Genomic DNA, 18,285 nt, shown 5'->3' with positions numbered 1-18,285 from the left:
CCCTGCGTACAGTAAAATGCTTCTTCAGTGAAGTCAGATATTTACCAGGCCCAATATTTAAACTATAATTAAGACACAACTTTTTTTTTTAGTTTTGGACAGATGGCAGAGGGGTTAGAACACCTGCCATTTTTATTGCCATCTATGCCCCTGTTAACAACAATACTCTATTTTCTCTTTGAAAGTAAAAGGGAAATCTCTGCAAAAAATCTGACGGCGATTATAACTCTCCCTTTCTCGATCCAAAATTAAAAATAGAGGGCCAGATTCACGTAGCTCAGCGGATCTATAGATCCGCTCGATCTACGTGAATTAAGATCCGCTCCCGCAAGTTTAGGAGGCAAGTGGCTAATTCACAAACCACTTACCTCCAAACTTGCGACGGCGGATCCTAAATCCCCCAGCGGAATTCAAATTCCGCGGCTAGGGGAGTGTCATATTTAAATCAGGCGCGTTCCCGCGCCGATTTAAATACGCATGCGTCGTCCGGGGAATTTCCCGGCGTGCATTGCTCCCACTGACGTCAATAGGACGTCAGTGGTTGCGACGTGAGCGGGACTTGCGACGCGCGTGTTCGTGAATCGGCGTACGCAAACGACGTAGAAAATTTCAAATTCGACGCGGGAACGCCGGCTATACTTAACATTGGCTGCGCCTGATAAAAGAAAGGGTAAGTATACGACGGAAAACCGCTACGGAAACGACGTAAAAACAATGCGACGGGTCCGCGTACGTTCGTAAATTTACGTATCTCGCTGATTTACATATTATTTATCGTAAATCAGCGGGAACGCCCCCGGCGCCATTTTTAAATTTAAAAATAGATCCGACAGTGTAACACAGTGTAACACTGTCGGATCTAGCCCTATCTATGCGTATCTGATTCTATGAATCAGGCGCATAGATAGGACCAGTTTACGTCAGAGATACGATGGTGTATCTGTAGATACACCGTCGTATCTCTTTGTGAATCTGGCCCAAAAAGTTTTGCCTAAAGTTCTGCTTTAATGTTTGACAGTTTAACTGGCCACAGGGTGTGCTAATTTACAACTTAAAGGGGTGGTTCACCCTAAAAACTACTTTTTTTTATTACAATGGCCCCCCACATTACAATACGATTAAGGCTATTATTATTTTTTAGAAGCTGTACATACCTTTGTACAGCATATTCACCCGTTGCGAGTCCCGCGGGAGTGGGCGTTCCTCACATGTCTGTGATTGACATTTTGACCAAAAACGAGCTCCCCCCCGTCGCGTAAGCCGCGTCACGTTTGGCGAAAGGAGCCGAACGGCGAGTCGGCGCTATACTGCGCATGCGCATCGCCGTTCGGCTCCTTTCGCCAATCGTGACGCAGCTTACGCGACGGGGGGAGCTCGTTTTTGGTCAAAATGTCAAGGTATGTACAGCTTCAAAAAAATAATAATAGCCTTAATCGTATTGTAATGTGGGGGGCCATTGTAATAAAAAAAAGTAGTTTTTAGGGTGAACCACCCCTTTAATGCAATGTATTTGTGACTAATGAATAAAATACACCATGTTTTCTCTGTACTTCTATAGTATTGTGATGAATTATTGCTATATCACCATATATGACAATGTAAAAATATTATTTTGATTATATGAAACCCTTTAAAGCTGAACTCCAAGCAAATATAGAAAAATAAGAACAGCTTTTTGGTCATTAAAAACATATTTAATGTTTTTTTAAATGCAGCTAGTGTAAGTACCTGAATTTACATTTACTCTTGCAGTCCTTCATACCACAGCATTGAGACAAGGAGACACATATGCATAGAGGGTGAGGCTCTACTAAGAGCCAATGACTTGTGTTGTAGTGCAGACAAAGAACGCTGACAGGAGGAGAAAGCTGAGTGAGCAGTCAGCTTTTGCCCCTTCACGTACAGTCACAGGCTGGGGGTGCGGAGGTAGCCAAGCTGCATTGCTTAAGTGTACACGAGAAAATCAAGTCACCACCAGCCTGGCTATGTCATCTGGCAGAGTTGTGTAAAGCTGATGGCTTGATGGACAGCAATACATCTCAGAAGGTAAAGCAACTCCCATGTTTGTACTTAGCTGTTTGCCTGGAGTTCAGCTTTAAAGTCCAGCTGTACCTTTTGACAAAACTAACACTAAACCACCTTCCCTTGCCCTCCAGAAGTAATGTACATTAAATGCAGTAACCCAGCTATATACCTCAGTAGCAGAGGTGCAGCCTGCTTTGATGTTTGCAGCCACTAGCAGATATTGGTGCCTGTGCAATCCCAGGATCGGACACGCAGAGGCATGTGCCTAGGCAGGCAGACTTGTACGCCTATGCGGGCTGGCACACGAGGATGCGCTGATGTGTCTGTGCACGCTGGTTATTGGCCAGAGTCCGTCTGTGTGCTGCCCAGCTTAATCAACTTTTAACCACTTCCCTACCACTGGACGTCATATGGCGTCCTGGACTTTGAGTGGGGATATCTGAAAGATGCCTGCAGCTACAGTCATCATTCAGATATCCATCTCTTCAGCCGGCGATCCTGTGCACCATAAGAATGATCATAGCGGCAGTTCTGCTGCTTGATCATTCTTATAGGCGACGGGAGGGGATGTCCCCCCCTCCCGCCGCCATTTGGTGCTTCTCCGGGCTCTCCCGTGCCATTGGAGAAACAATCTCATGCTTTCCAGCCTGGAGGAGAGATGTGGGGTCTTATTGACCCTGCATCTCTCCATAAAGAGTACCTGTCATGAGCCATTCCTATTACAAGGGATGTTTACATTCCTTGTAATAGGAATAAAAGTGATCAAAAAGTGTAAAAATAAAATAAATTAAGTATATAAAAAATAAAATATTATATATATATATTCTTTTAAATGCCCCTATCCCCGGTAGCTTGCGCTCAGAAGCGAACACACACGTCCACATATTTAAACGCAGTTCAAACCACACATGTACTGTGTTTTTTAGTTTTTTTGTTTATTTTTTTGTGGTTGAACTGGATGGACTTGTGTCTTTTTTTAACCTGACTAACTATGTAACTATGTAACTGTGTAACTATGTAACTATGTGAGGTATTGCCGTGTGCATTAGAGCGCTATCAACAATTCTAGCACTAGATCTCCTATAACTCTAAACTGGTAACCTGTAAAAAAAAAAATAAGCGACGCCTATGGAGATTTTTAAGTACTGAAGTTTGGTGCCATTTCATGAGTGTGCACAATTTTAAAGCGTGATATGTTAGGTATCTGTTTACTTAGAGTAGCTTCATCTTTCACATTATACAAAAAAATTGGGCTAACTTTACTGTTTTTTTTTTTTTTTTATTCATGAAACCGTTTTTGTCCCCCAAAATAGGCGTTTGAAAAATGATTGCGCAAATACCATGCGAGATAAAAAGTTGCAATGACTGCCATTTTATTCCCTAGGGTGTCTGCTAAAAAAAAATATATAGTGTTTGGGGGTTCTGAGTAATTTTCTAGCAAAAAAATTATGATTTTTGCATGTAGGAGAGAAGTGCCAAAATAGGCCCGGTATGAAAGTGGTTAAGTCAAGCCTGGTGGTACTGACAAGGCCACCCATGGCTTCAATTTTGTCTGATTCAGTTGGAAGCTGTCTTTGGCCAACTTGAGTGTGGATCAGTTGCTTCATGTGTTGTGTCATCAAAGCTCTATGTTGAGAGATCCAGAGGACTGAACTAAAGATGCATTATAGTTGGCCCTATTGTTGGTTGCTTAGCCAACCACTGATGACTTTGTTGTTGGTGGGTTTTGGACTTGCTTTAACAAAAGTCCTTACCATGCTTCTGCAGGGGTCTTTGCCTACATATCATTATCTGGGTCTAAGATACTGGGCTCTTGCTCAGGTCTGAAGGCCTCAGTCTACTGGGCCTACCATGGGTGCTTAATAATTACTTAAGAATGGCACTTACCCACGATGATCTGACTACTTTAGGGATTCACCACTTGCCTACTGCTTTACCCATATTGATCTAGTAGTTTTAATGATATTGCAGGGGAGTCCCTGCCTGGTATAGAAAAAACACAGGCACCTTGGTTGTATTAGATGCAACTTCCGTCTGCTGTGTGCAAGCTAAATCTAGTCTCAATGCATAGACTACTAGCTTTGAGACAATGTACTCTGCTGCGTATTTTATCCAACCCAACCTCTTGGGTGTTTGCAAGAAACCTTTTTAAAAACCATTCAAGACATGGATTGACATCACTGCAAAAGATACAGAAAATTAGAATACTGAAGCCTTGTACACATGGGCCAGAATCTCGTCAGGAAAAAAACGTTGTTTTTCCTGGCGAGATTCTTGGCAAGAATCTCTTGCCGCCTGAGTGTACAGACGATCCTTTCAAAAGAACCGCGGTTCTTTTGAAAGGCACATTCAATGCCATCTTGCTGCACCCTACCTATGCCTAGGAAGCTACCGCGCATGCATCAAAGTAATTTCAAGCATGCACGGGTTTCCACGGCGACAGGTAAGTATACACACTCTCAGGTTTCTCGGGAGGAAAACACTGCCGAGAATCATGACGAGAAAATAGAGAGCAGGTTCTCTATTTTTCTCATCGAGATTTTAGGCAGTTTTCTTGACAAGAAACCTGAAAGCCTCGTACACACGCTCGGTATACTCGGCAAGAAAGCTCTGCCAGCAGTTTACTTGCTGGTTCTTGCCGAGTAAACTGAGCGTGTGTACGAGGCTTGAGACTGGGGAAAAACGTTATCTCTGTTGGGGGTGGCACTTTCATGTCAAAAGGCCCATTTAAGTGGAGGTGCTGTGAGAGGGACTGAACTATTATCCAATGTTCCCACCTTGCAGTGGCCCAGCCTTCAGTTATCACACAGGTGAATACTATTTTACTAACCTGAAGATTACAAAAAAATCTAAAGGCCATCTAAAGTAAGGTTACTTGATCAAAAAATCTCTCGTGAGTGTATTGGAGAAACTTCTTTCACTTTTTCAATTTTACTGAATTTGTAAGATAAACATGCAGAGGCAAGGTGCATTACACTGCAATGCCAATGAAGCACGGGAAAAATTGCAAATCTGCACACAGCCATATACAGTAAAACCTTGGTTTGAGAGCGTTTTGCAAGACAAGCAAAATGTTTTAATAAATTTTGTCTTGATATACAAGCGATGTCTTGATATAAGAGTAGCGTCATGTCACAACTGAGTATATAAAAGAAGAGAGGAGCCTCTAAGTGTAGCAATATGGTTATATTTATTAAAGGTACAACATTTAGCAACTTATTGCTACACTTAGAGGTCCCTCTCTTCTCTTTTATAAAACAAATGCTTTGATATACAAGTGCTTTGGATTACAAGCATGTTTCTGGAAGGAATTATGCTCGCAAACCAAGGTTTTACTGTATGTTCTTATTGCTCTTGGAAAAATGCTTCTGATAAACGCTTCTGGAACCACTGATACATACATACATGAGCTTGTAATGTACATTTGCCATATGGATGCACACATTTGATTGCTCATGAATGTGTTTAAAGTTAGCTGTGTTTATGGAGCGCTGTTTATTCTGCTTATGTTTTTTTGTCATAAAAATGTTGTTATGAAAATTGATCAAAGTGCTTTATGCATACTTTTCATTGTGTTTCCACTATAAATATGGTGGAACATGTGTTTGAAACACATGTGTTGAACACATGAAAATGGCATTATGTGTCTCATGTATCTTATACATGTCTTACAAGGAAAACATTTCTCAGCTTTTGAGACATAATAGAATATTTTTTCCTATAGATTTACTGCATATTTTACTTTTTTTTGTGCAATAGGTTCCTGCCCTGAACAAATTGAGTAATTTAATTGCAAGATTTTTAAAGCATTCATCAGCATGTTATTATGATAAAAGACATACCGTATATGCATATTTTGGCTTTGATTATATTTAATTTGTATTACACCAAGGTCACAAGAACATGCAAGATTTCTTTGCCCTCACCTGAATTAAACTAGCGGCAGGATTCCTCCTCTTTTCAAAGTGCTTCTGTCGGTGCTGTTCCTGAACTTTTAAGGCAAACCCGGATCCAAGAATACCCTGTAATGTAATGTGTTAGTTGGTCCATTACTGATACTGCAATAATCATTGCCAAACATTAATTACCATAGGGAACAAATACAAGCACCAAATGGCCATTAAAACAACCAATAAACATATTGCTTTTTTTTTTTTTAAAACATTTCTGTTCTACGACTTTGATAGTTGTCAGAGATGTCCTCAGGGCTACGGACACCACAAATAGGAATGATGCTATGTTTTGCTGTGCCATAGGTGTTTACAAAGGTCCTCTGTTTCATCCTTTGATAGAAAAGTGAAGTTGGGTAGTTGACAGGGTTTTCTACCCCCTCTTTAAAAAAGGCTATAATGCAGAGGTTGTAAGGCCTTGTACACACGGTCGGTCCAAACCGATCTGACCCGATCGGTTTTTGTAACGATGGTGTGTACGCACATCAGACCATCAGGCCACTTCAGCGGTGAACCGATGGAAATGGCCCGGCGGACCATTCTCATCCGTTTGGAACGACCGTGTGTCCGCGGCCTAAGGGTCCCCAGCCCAGTCCATTAAACTCTGGACTGTTTGGTTGGTCACTGAGATATGTTTTAAAGCACACTCACTGATGTAAATGTTTTTGCCTGTGACACTTTGTATCAGGAAAAAAATTACACTTTGTATCAGTGTTATTGTCAAATGCTTTTAAACATGGAAAAGGGAAGTATAATTAAGTAATTAAAATTTGTAACAAAAGTTTTGGCGAATTAGAATCCGTATGCATGAAATTGCAGTGTACTGCATTAATCACTTTCATTCAAAATGGATTCTTTCACTTCATTCATATATAGATTGAGATTCTAAACCACTGAACCATATAAAGTGTAATCATCTGGATGGATAAAAGAATATTTTATTGTTACCCTGCTTACACCTATTAGGGAGTTAAATGTCAGCAGCCACCCACACATTATATAATGAGTTTATATAAAATCTCTACTGACTTTCAAAGACAGTCATCAGCTTGACATATAAAATTTCATTTAGTATCTTCCCACTTCATTGACTGAGTCGTCTCGGGATACGTTAACAGTGGAAGAATGTTCCAAGTTCTGTTTTTTATTTTAATTGGTCTCAAATAATCAAAAGAACTGAGCATATTATGGTACTTTTAAACTCAGCATTGTGGCCTCATTAAAAAAACTTCTTCTTGCAGGTATTGATCTAAAAAAGAATAAATTCAATAACACAACTCTCCAGTGGACAAAGACTAATATGTGGGCTACGGATCACAGGCAACAATTTAAAAAGAGGATATAAGCTTTATTAATACAGAGGATACTGATATTAATAAAAATTGTAAAATGTAAAAGAAGAATCTCTGAGTGTACTATATTAATATGGCTCATGGGGATATATTTTAAGATAAACTATACACTGCAAGAGACTGCTGTTGTTTTTTCTTAATTATTTCTGTGAGCGCTGCCCAAGAAAACAATAGTTGTCTGCTGATAAAGGTGTGCTTGCCTAGTGACAAACAGTAGTCACATGTCTGCATTTTTGCTGTTGGCTACACATTACTTGTAAATTACCCTTGCAGTTTTCATACTGTATAAAGTCCCCCCATTGATCTCCTCCTATTAATCTATCCACCTATCTATATATCAACAACATTTTCATAACTTCAAACACAATGGATAGATAGGTAGATAGATAGGTAGATAGATAGATAGATAGATAGATAGATAGATAGATAGATAGATAGATAGATAGATAGATAGATAGATAGATAGATAGATAGATGGACATTTTTTTCCTACAGTTGCAAACATGTGAGATGTAAAGCACCACTCCTTGTGTATAATATTTATGTAAATGTCAGCATTATGTATCTGGATTGTTATTGTGGCTTTCAGTTTAATACTCACTGCAGGTAAAGCAAAGAAGGAAATGCCAAGCAGAGCAAACCCAGCTGAGAGAAGTCTTCCAAGCCACGTGTGTGGGGTTTTGTCACCATAGCCAATGGTAGTCAACGTGATCTAAGGATGACATTCAGAAGATAGTTTTATTACGGCATTCTCCACTACACATTTCTTTTCTCAAGTTACAATGTCTGACAATCTGTTGTGGAATGTGATATATATTGAATGCATGAACTGCCACTTCCTCTCTGTGGCGCCTGACGTCATTTCCGTGCTCGCTGGTGCTCCTGGGAGATGTGTGTCATCATTTCCCAGGAGTCAGTGGGCAGCGCCGAGGGCTTTGTTGCCATCACAACGGAAAGGGGAATTCCGACGATGCCGCCCGTTGTGATGGCAATGTCTGAAGTGTATGGCGCTGTTAACCGTGCATACTGCGCATGCGCGAGAATGGGTGGTGCATGCTGGTCCGTCAGCTGCACTGTGTCACGGAAGATTGTGCTTGTGGGCTTCACATGCTTACAAGCAATATGGAAAATGCCAGCAAGGCATAATATAAGTTATTTTACTTTGGGAAATCAGCAACCTAGCGGCAATCCATCCGTAAAACTTGACTAATATAAATAAGGTTATTAAAAAAACGATATTCATGAAAAAAAAAATGTGGAACTCCGCATTAAGATCAATAAGCATCTATAGTTTCCTTCCTAAAAGTAAAACACTTAAAATTGTGAGGCTTGATGCAAGCTATAAGCAACATTTTGTTTTTATTATTTTTTAAAATCATCTGAATTTGTTAGAAAACGGGTGCATTTATCACTATTTTCAAGAAAACTGGGCTGATTTTTTTAAAACAGGAAAATAAAAAATATGAAAGTGCAGTTGTTACACATAATATTAAATCAGGCTTATTATAAGGAAAAAAATTAAACAAAAAATCGTATTTGTTATTAATAACAACAGTTTTTTATTCATTTATTTACTTTAGTTCTGTTCAACATAACTCCCAAAAGTCATATCCAAACTGCCTGAAATCTTATAACTCTCTGTCATGGTTTTACTTGTACTTACCATTTTACAGCTTATTGATCCTTGTATATAAATATAGAAATCATTATATGCTGTAGATCTGACTTTCATTTCTGGTTAGGGACAGAGTATTTAAACATAAATGATAGTATATATTCAGTGTAAACATATTTTGAGATAAAGTTGGAGTTTTTAAGTAGTTTTTGATATATTGCTAATATTCTTACATGTTTCGTCGTATTTTGGTATTGTATAAAACACGTGGAAGGTTTTACCTAATGACCAGGCCATTTTTTGCGATTCAGCTCTGCGTTACTTTAACTGACAATTGTGCGGACGTGTGATGATGTACCCAAATGAAATTGATGTCCTTTTTTTCCCACACATAGAGGGCCAGATTGAGGTACATCAGCGTATCTTTGTGCCGGCGTAGCGCATCTCATATGCGCTACGCCGACTTAACATTGAGAGGTAAGCTGAGTATTCACAAAGCACTCGCTCCCATATTTGCGCCGGCGTAAGCCTGCCTAATTCAAAGTAGGCAGGTAGTGGGCGTGATGTATTGAAATTAACTGTGACCCCATGTTAATGAATGGCCGATCGAACGGCACATGCGCGCGCATGCTCAGAATCACGTTGCATATACTCCCTAAGATACGACGGCTCAATTCGTGCGACGTGAACGTAATTTACGCCCAGCCCCATTCACGTACGGCTTATGTAAACGACGTAAAATCCGACGGCTGTTCCGACGTCCATACCATAACATGACTTACCCCTGCTTTATGAGGGATAACTATACGCCGGACGTACGCCTTACGTAAACGGCGTAGATTATTGCGACGGGCGTAAGTACGTTCGTGAATCGGCGTATCTAGCTCATTTACATATTCAACGCGTAAATCAATGGAAGCGCCCCTTGCGGTCAGCGTAAATATGCGCCCAAGATACGATGGCGTAGGAGACTTACGTTGGTCGGATGGAGCCAGAATTCAGGCGTATCTGGTTTCAAGAATACGGCGCATTGATACAACGGCGCATCCGTGGACTTACGCGGCGTATAAGAAGATACGTCGGCGTAAGTCGTTCGTGAATCTGGGCCAGAGCTTTCTTTAGGTGGTATTTGATCACCTCAGCGGTTAATTATTTTATGCACTATAAACAAAAAAAGACTGAAAATTTTGAAAAAGAAAAAAAAATATTTTTTACTTTCTGCTATAATGCATATCCCCCCAAAAATGTTCAAAATCAGATTTATTCACCAATTTAGGCCAATATGTATTCTTTTACATATTTTTGGTAAAAAAAATCCCAATAAGCGCATATATTGATTGGTTTGCGCAAAAGTTATAGTGTCTACAAACTATGGGATAGATTTATGGACATTTTCTGTTGTTTTTACTGGTAAAGGCGGCGATCAGCGATTTTTAGAGGGACTGCAACATTGCGGTGGACAGATCTGACACTAGGTGACACTTTTTGATGACCAGTGACACCAATACAGTGATCAGTGCCAAAAAAGGAAGTGTTATGCCCTGTACACACGATCGGTTCATCCGATGAAAACGGTCTGATGTTTTTTTTCGTTTTTTTAACCATCAGATAATTTTAAAACAGGTTTGAAATTTTTTCACAGATGGGAAAAAAACTGATGGGGCCCACACACAATCGGTTCGTCTGATGAAAACGGTCCGTTTTCATCAGACGAACCAATCGCGTGTACGTGGCATTACTGTATAAATGACACTGGCAGGGAAGGGGTTTACATCAGGGGCGATCAAAGGGTTAAGTGTGTTTCCTGGGAGTGTTTTTCAACTGTGTAGGGGATGAACTGACAGGAAGAACACAGAGATCCATGTTCCTGCTTGTAAGGAACAGAAGATCAATGTGTACTTTCCTGTCAGACTGGGGATCTGCCTTGTTTACATCCAAATTCTGTCTCTCTGTTGAGCAATCGGGGGTGGCCCGGCGGACAATGGCGGACCCGCTGATTGGCTCCTCCTCCGTGCGCCCACAGTATCCATTGCATGAAATGACGTACAGGTACGTTATTTCATGCAATAGAGCCGCCCTGCCGCAGTATACTGTATATGCGGTGGGTGGTTTTACAATGTTTTTAAAATATTTAATTGTTATTTGATGTCTCTTTCATCAAGTAATGTGCTTCAAAAGGAAAGCTTTGCACTTAAAAAAATGGTTAATTTGTATTTTATTTAGTGAACCTGGAAAGAACTATTTACATTGAAGAATTTTCTTTATATTTATGGTCAGTGGGAATAATGTAGTATTCTTTCCACTGACCACCTATGTAAAGAAGAATCTTACTCCTGTTCATTACCAGCGTAAGGGAGGTTTTACCTCCTACTTACCACCAACCATTAGCACTGACTGATGTAAAGGGCATTATATTTACTGTACTGACCATCAATGTAATGGGGAGTTTTACTCCTACAGACCAACAGTTTAATGGAGGTTCTTCCTTCTGCTGGCTTTGTTACAGTTTCACATTATATTTTAAGATGTCTGTGTTTTTCCACTGATGACCAATGTATAAAAATGCCCCTTACATAGGTGGTCAGGAGCATGCTTTGTCAGAGGATATTTCCTTTGTGACCAGATCCCTACCTATGTGTTTTTATGCACATTGGATATCAAGGAGATCAATAAAAATGCAACATGTGCTGTAACATGCATCAACATGCACAATAACACCCACCTATACCCGTAATTGTGTTTATGTGTATGTGTGCATGTTGATATGTTATTATGTGCATTGACCTGTGACCATGCGTTAAATTGCCTGTCAAAACATGGTTTTAACCAGTTTTCATTGATTTCCATGAAAACCGTGATTGAAAACGAACAAGTATGAATATGGTCTAAAATAGTTGGAAAAAAATAACACATTAATGTAATATAACAGAGAAATAAAAGTTTCACTGTCTCTCTTTGTATAGAAGAAGGATTGTTATTATCTCTAAATTACCAGACCACCAGGATACATTTTTCCACTGAAGTAACAGAGACTGCAGTGTGCACAAGTAAGTGGTACTATGCAAAAAAAATGTAAGCGTTTGAAAGAAAGACTGTGTGGTGGCCTGTAAGCAACAACAATCTTTCTGCAGTGTGGTCACACATAAAGCCAGATTAGGACCAAATAAGGCCTTAGGTAGGCTAAAAGTTTCTCTGTCCGACCAAAGCCACCCCCCCCCCCACAACCTCCACCCCAGGACACTTTTACATATAGATATATAGATTATATTCCAATAATATAAGAACCTCATTTCAAACAAATCTTCTATCATACTACTTTATTTATTTTTTCATCCCCCCCCCCCCCCCCCATAGCCTAATAATATGTACGTTCATCCAAATTCTATTTCTCTTCTAACCTATTAGAATGTAAACTCTACTATCTTCTGTAACTCCCCCCATATAAACTAAAACACTGTAAGCTCATCTTTCTTCTCCTACCTTACTCTGATAGGTGGAAGTTGTGAGAGCAGAGGACAGCGGTGTGACAGTAATGACGAAGATGAATCCACGCATCTTTACTCTACTTTTACTTCTTCAGCCTGTTGGCGTGAGGTAGTGGCAGGAAGTGGTGACTGTAGAGAACAACGGGACATTGTGGCTACACTTCTGGTCACTGGCTCTGAGGTTCTACCAAATATATCCAGCTACAAATTGGTGTGCACCTGCAAAACAGCAGACAATTACAATACCCAGAATTGTAACTAAGGAATGCATTGAGAAGTTTAACAGCTCATCAGTTCAGAGCTAAACCAAAATGATGGCCCAAAAATTCTTCTTCTACGGCAGGCCTGTAGAGATAAGTAAGTTGTGTTGTGTAACAGGGATTTGAAGTGACCCAGTCACTGCAGAAGAAAATTAAACCAAATGCAGTCTGTGATGGAAGATTAGTTATCTGTGCAGTAACACTTCTGGGTGCATTGTATGCCACATTTCCTGCTGTGTACTGCTATGTACCTTCAGAACATAGTAGTGATGTAGAGGATGATATGAAGGCCCACAGACCACGGCAGGGGGAAGCAGCCGTTGAACAGAGAGAATGTTGGTTACTCCACCCACTAGACAAATATATTTAACTAATCTTTTTTTACAGGCTGTTTCGATTTCTTGTTGTGGTGACTTGGTCCCTTTAAATGGATATTACTCAAAATATATTAGGTATCTGCACATTCCAGAGGTAGAAAAGTAATTTTGGAGCCATCAATTTGGTTTAGTGCTAAACGTTTTTCACGCATTGCCTACTCACAATTCTGAACATTGCTGTTTTCTGCTATTTTCCAAGTGTATAGCATTTTGCAGCTGCTTTAAGTATGTTTATGTGTCCTTTGTGTATGTTTATGTACTGTAGGTATTCTTTAATTTTTTTCTTGCATATTTGGTATTTTTGTTGCATTATTGTGTTGCATTATTATTGTCATAGGCAGGCTTAGATGCCCCATGTGACAGTAAGGGCAAAGACAGAAAATGTAATCTTTATGGAGACATCGGGAGTCTATTATATTCCTCGTGTCTCCTTTACCTGCACTATATAAAGATTGATGACAGAGCATACTGATCTGCATGTTACCTTATAGCTGTGCCAGGATTCTGACAGCTCTGTGCTCAAAGCTGAGCACTTCTTTGTTCAGTGTAAAGAGAGGAGTTGGGGGAATTTCAGTTCTCTGTTTTCCTTCCTGCCTCCACTCTCCATCCTGAAATGCCAGTCAGCATTCCTAAGCTCACAGAGGATCTTGAGCTTATCACAAAATATGCTAAAAATCTGACTCACAAAACTCCTCCTATTTTATATTAGAAATGAAAATAGAGAACACGCATAGGTTCTTGTATAAATATGGCAATATTTTATTCACATTAAATTCAACAATAGAAAAAAATTACTAAAACATCTCGGCTAAGAATAAAGTTGTAATATTGACTCCACCGACACCTGTATTCTAAATTTCCCCTGATATTCTTTCCTAAAGCAAAAAAAAAAATGATCAGTCTATAATTTTAATGGTAGGTTTATTTTAACAGTGAGAGCCAGAATAACAACAAAAATATTCTGAAAAACGCATTTTAAGAAAGTTATAAATTGATTTGCATTTCAATGAGTTGAGGTAAGGATTGACCCCTTCGCAAAGCATAACTTAGTACATGGTGGCAAAACCCTTGTTGGCAATCACAGAGGTCAGACGTTTCTTGTAGTTGGCCACCAGGTTTGCATACACCTTAGAAGAGATTTTGTCCCACTCTTCTTTGCAGCTCCCCCCTAAGTCATTAACCACTTAAAGTGGAGTTCCACCCATAAATATAACATTACATCAGTAGTTTTAAAAAAATGTCATTAGTCCTTTACGAAAATAATTTATTTTTTTAGATGCCTTCAAAGTGTTGTTGCTAGGCAGAATAGTTAATCTTCCCACTGCCTGCACCTAGGTGCTTAATGCTTCCTAACCTACACCGCACAGACTCCTGGGAATTTAGTGGGTGTAACTTTCCAGGAGTCTGTGCACTCCCCAGTCTCAAAAAATCATGTGACTTGGACAGCACAGGTGCTGAAACCTGATCTGACAGCTTGTGCAGCACTGAGCATGTGCGAGATTTGCAAGGCTGAAATCCAGGAAGTCATACAGTCTGGCTTCATGATGCCCACACTTAAGATGGCCCCAGTCAATTTTTCTATTTTATAAAGTGTCTAAATGCTGTAACAACCTAACAAAACAGACCTTAGTTTACAGACTAACTTTACTAGAATACATTAAGCTTGTGTATTACAGGGGTATTTATATTTAAAAAGTGAAATTGTGGCCGTAACTCCGCTTTAAGGACCGGAAGAATTCCCCCTTTAATGACCAGGCCATATGGCAATCGCATCACTTTAACTGGCAATTGCGCGGTTGTGCAATGCTGTACCCAAACAAAATGAATGTCCTGGCTGAGGGAAGGAGGTTCTCAGGAGGCTTTCACCCAAGATTTGATGGTACATGGCCCCATTCATGGTCCCTTAGATGCGGTGAAGTTGTCCTATCCCCTTAGCAAAAAAAAAAACCAAAGCATAATGTTTCCACCTCCATGTTTGACGGTGGGGATAGTGTTCTTGGGGTCATAGGCAGTATTCTTCCTCCTCCAAACACGGCGAGTTGAGTTGATGCCAAAAAGCTCAATTTTGGTCTCATCTGACCACAACACTTTCACCCAGTTCTCCTCTGAATCATTCAGATGTTCATTAGCAAACTTCAGACAGGTCTGTACATGAGCAGTGAGATTTCAGTCCTTCACGGTGTAGTGTGTTACCAATTGTTTTCCTGGTGACTATGGTCCCAGCTGCCTTGAGATCATTGACAAGATTCTTCTGTGTAGTTCTGGGCTGATTCCTCACCATTCGCATGATTATTGAAACATGAGGTGAGACCTTGCATTGAGCCCCAGACCAAGGGAGATTGACAGTTATTTTGTGTTTCTTCTATTTGCGAAAAATCGCACCAACTGTTGTCACCCTCTCACCAAACTGCTTGGAGATGGTCTTGTAGCTCATTCCAGCCTTGTGGCTTGTAGGTCTACAATCTTGCCCCTGACATCCTTGGACAGCTTTTTGGTCTTGGCCATGTTGGAGAGATTGGAATCTGATTTATTGCTTCTGTGGACAGGTGTCTTTTATACAGGTAACAAACTGAGATTATGAGCACTCCCTTTAAGAGAGTGCTCCTAATATCAGCTTGTTACCTGAATATAAGACACCTGATAGCCAGAAATCTTGCTGATTGATAGGGGATCAAATGCATATTTCACGCATTAAAATACGAATCATTTTAAAACATTTTTGAAATGCGTATCCTGGATATTTTTGCTGTTAATATGTCTCTCACTGTTAAAATAAACCTACCAGTAAAATTATAGACTGATCATTTCTTTCTCAGTTGGCAAATGTACAAAATCAGCAGGGGATCAAATACTTTTTTCCCTCAATGTATATAAAGTTGAAAAGCTGTCCATCCTGAGCTGTTGGAATATCCACATAGATCACTCCGGGAGCCATGGCAAAATGGATAAGTGAGGCCTTTTTATCCTCTGATGCAATTGGTAGTATACCGGCAAAACCAGTTAGGTACTTTTCACCACCCCACAGTTTCTTCGTGGTCCCCTGCCTATGCATTGAAGATATTATGGAATGTTTTGCCATTGCTTATGGAGTGATCTATGTGGCTATTCCACAACTCAGGATGGATGGCTTGGCTTTTGAGCTTATATCTGGGAGACATTATGCCTTATACCGCTTTTGTGGTATATGCTGTATATGTGAGGATGTCATATTGTTTATACCATGCATAACATGCAGTAAATGTGGACTTTTCTCCGGGTATAGAGTCAGCCCAGCTTTGTTGTAGTGTTCTGGCCAGTACATCGGATGTAAGGCATGTTTAAAGGCCTGCTGTCATATGCATCCCTATTGTGGAATTACAATTTGGGACCGGCATATTTTGAAGTTGTTCCATTACAGATTGATCCCTCCATCTACAATGCATGGAATTGAGTGCATAAGATATATATGTGCATTGTGCAAGAAATATTCAAGGACACAGAATCCCAGTTTACGTATCTATAAACACTCCTCCTTTGTGTACGGTATAAGCCAAGGTTTTTAATTACTATATCTGGGTTCCAGTTTCAATGGTGGGGTATTACCTGTAATCAAACTTTAGAGAGACGTGAAGGAGATTCCAACTGAATTATATATATTTAGACTGGTTTGACCCATGTATAGAAATCTGAATTAATTTTGCTAATGTATGGTTCTTTTTGCTTTAGAAATTTATTAGGGGGATTTCAAATACCAGGAGTAGGTGGTTTTGTTATTTTAACTTTTTCTTTGCAAAGATTTTTTAGTCATCCTTTCTATTGTTGAATTTAATGTGAATACAATAATAATATGTCTATACAAGAACCTATGCACTTCAGGTGTGTTCTCTATTTTAATTTCTAATATAAAATAGTACGTGGGATTTTGGAAGTTGCAGCTAGGTTTTTATCTTTTTTTTTTTAAACTATGTTTGAAGATTACTCCACCTATAATTGTTAATTTATTTGTATTTTCTGTGATCTAGTGACCACTTTTTGGGCAGGGGAGCTAGAGTATAGGGACCTTGAATGTTTTATACTTCAGGTTTTCACTGGATCTTATTTATCAATGTGGTTGGTAGGCAGAAATGATTGAGTGGCTGGCTTTTCTATTTTGAGCCCCTGGACAACCATCTGATCTTATAAACCCTCCTAGATGGCCTTGAGGGTGATCCAGCTCTTGTCACATGTTGACTGTTACCAAACCGCTGGAAGAGGCAAACAGGAACAGAAAAGGATAGGTGCACTAAAAGTCTATTTATCCTAAATTTGTAACCGCCTTTATGTGAACAGTTTGTATGTTAGGTGGTGTACCCAGACCCTTGTAGCCCTACAGCTTTCTACAATATTGATTTGCTCATCAAAAGGTATTAAACCAGTACATGCTTCTCAAACATGTTTTATTTCAGTTCATGACCAATCTCTGGGTGCTAAGAAAAACAGCATAGCATCATTGGACTTTTAAGTATTTAGTAAAAGAAACCTGTAAAAAATTCTATCAATAATTATTAATTCATTATACCACAGATTATCCTGTGATTCACAGTTCCCTTCAGACTCACTAGAAATATGATAGGAGAACATTGAATCAATGAAGTTAACTGGCAAGCCAATTAACACCTATGAGTCTTAGAACTCAGCCACAGCTTAATTTGGCAAAACAATTATGACGGCATATATATTTTTATAAATATATATATATATATATATATATATATATATATATATATATATATATATATATATATATATATATATATATATATATATATATATATATATATTTTCCCCACACATTAACAGTTATCCCTATTAGTACTTTGGAAACAACAACAATGGGGTCAGATCGACAACTTAACACAGCTGTACTTGCCAGCAATTGATTTGCAATAATGAGGATTCAGTGATCTGTCTTAAAATATATTAGATAGTATAATTGTGTACACAGCAATTTTAGCCAATGTAGAGCAACTGTGTACATGTTTATTGCTACCATACACTTTTTACATGGCATAATGGTCTGGTAATCCCTGAACAGTAGCAGACTTAAAATAACTCAATGTCTGTGAGACACAAAAAGTCTTCTCTAAAATATGCTCTAAAAACCACTAGCATTTCCACTAGGATTGTACACAGTCTAATTTGCTATATTAACACAGTAATTTGCTATATTAATTTCAGGAATTACAAATGAGATATTAAAGCA

The 18,285-nt window shown here is 39.3% G+C and overlaps 1 protein-coding gene across 2 annotated transcripts in view; it reads right to left on the bottom strand.

The window, feature by feature from the left end:
• KCNQ5 (potassium voltage-gated channel subfamily Q member 5) overlaps positions 1-18,285 on the bottom strand; it is a 751,481-nt gene that overhangs the window by 86,283 nt on the left and 646,913 nt on the right. For both annotated transcript variants that reach the window (XM_040349943.1, XM_040349944.1), the window contains exons 6-7: positions 7,929-8,039; positions 5,952-6,047 (exon numbers count right to left, since the gene is read on the bottom strand). In XM_040349943.1, the coding sequence (XP_040205877.1) occupies positions 5,952-6,047; positions 7,929-8,039 (207 nt within the window). The remainder of the gene's footprint in view (positions 1-5,951; positions 6,048-7,928; positions 8,040-18,285) is intronic.

The sequence above is a fragment of the Rana temporaria genome, chromosome 4 (genome assembly GCF_905171775.1).
Source record: "Rana temporaria chromosome 4, aRanTem1.1, whole genome shotgun sequence".
Classification (NCBI taxonomy): Eukaryota; Metazoa; Chordata; class Amphibia; order Anura; family Ranidae; genus Rana; species Rana temporaria.
Note: the sequence above shows the minus strand (reverse complement) of the source record. Positions and strands in the feature narration are given on the sequence as shown.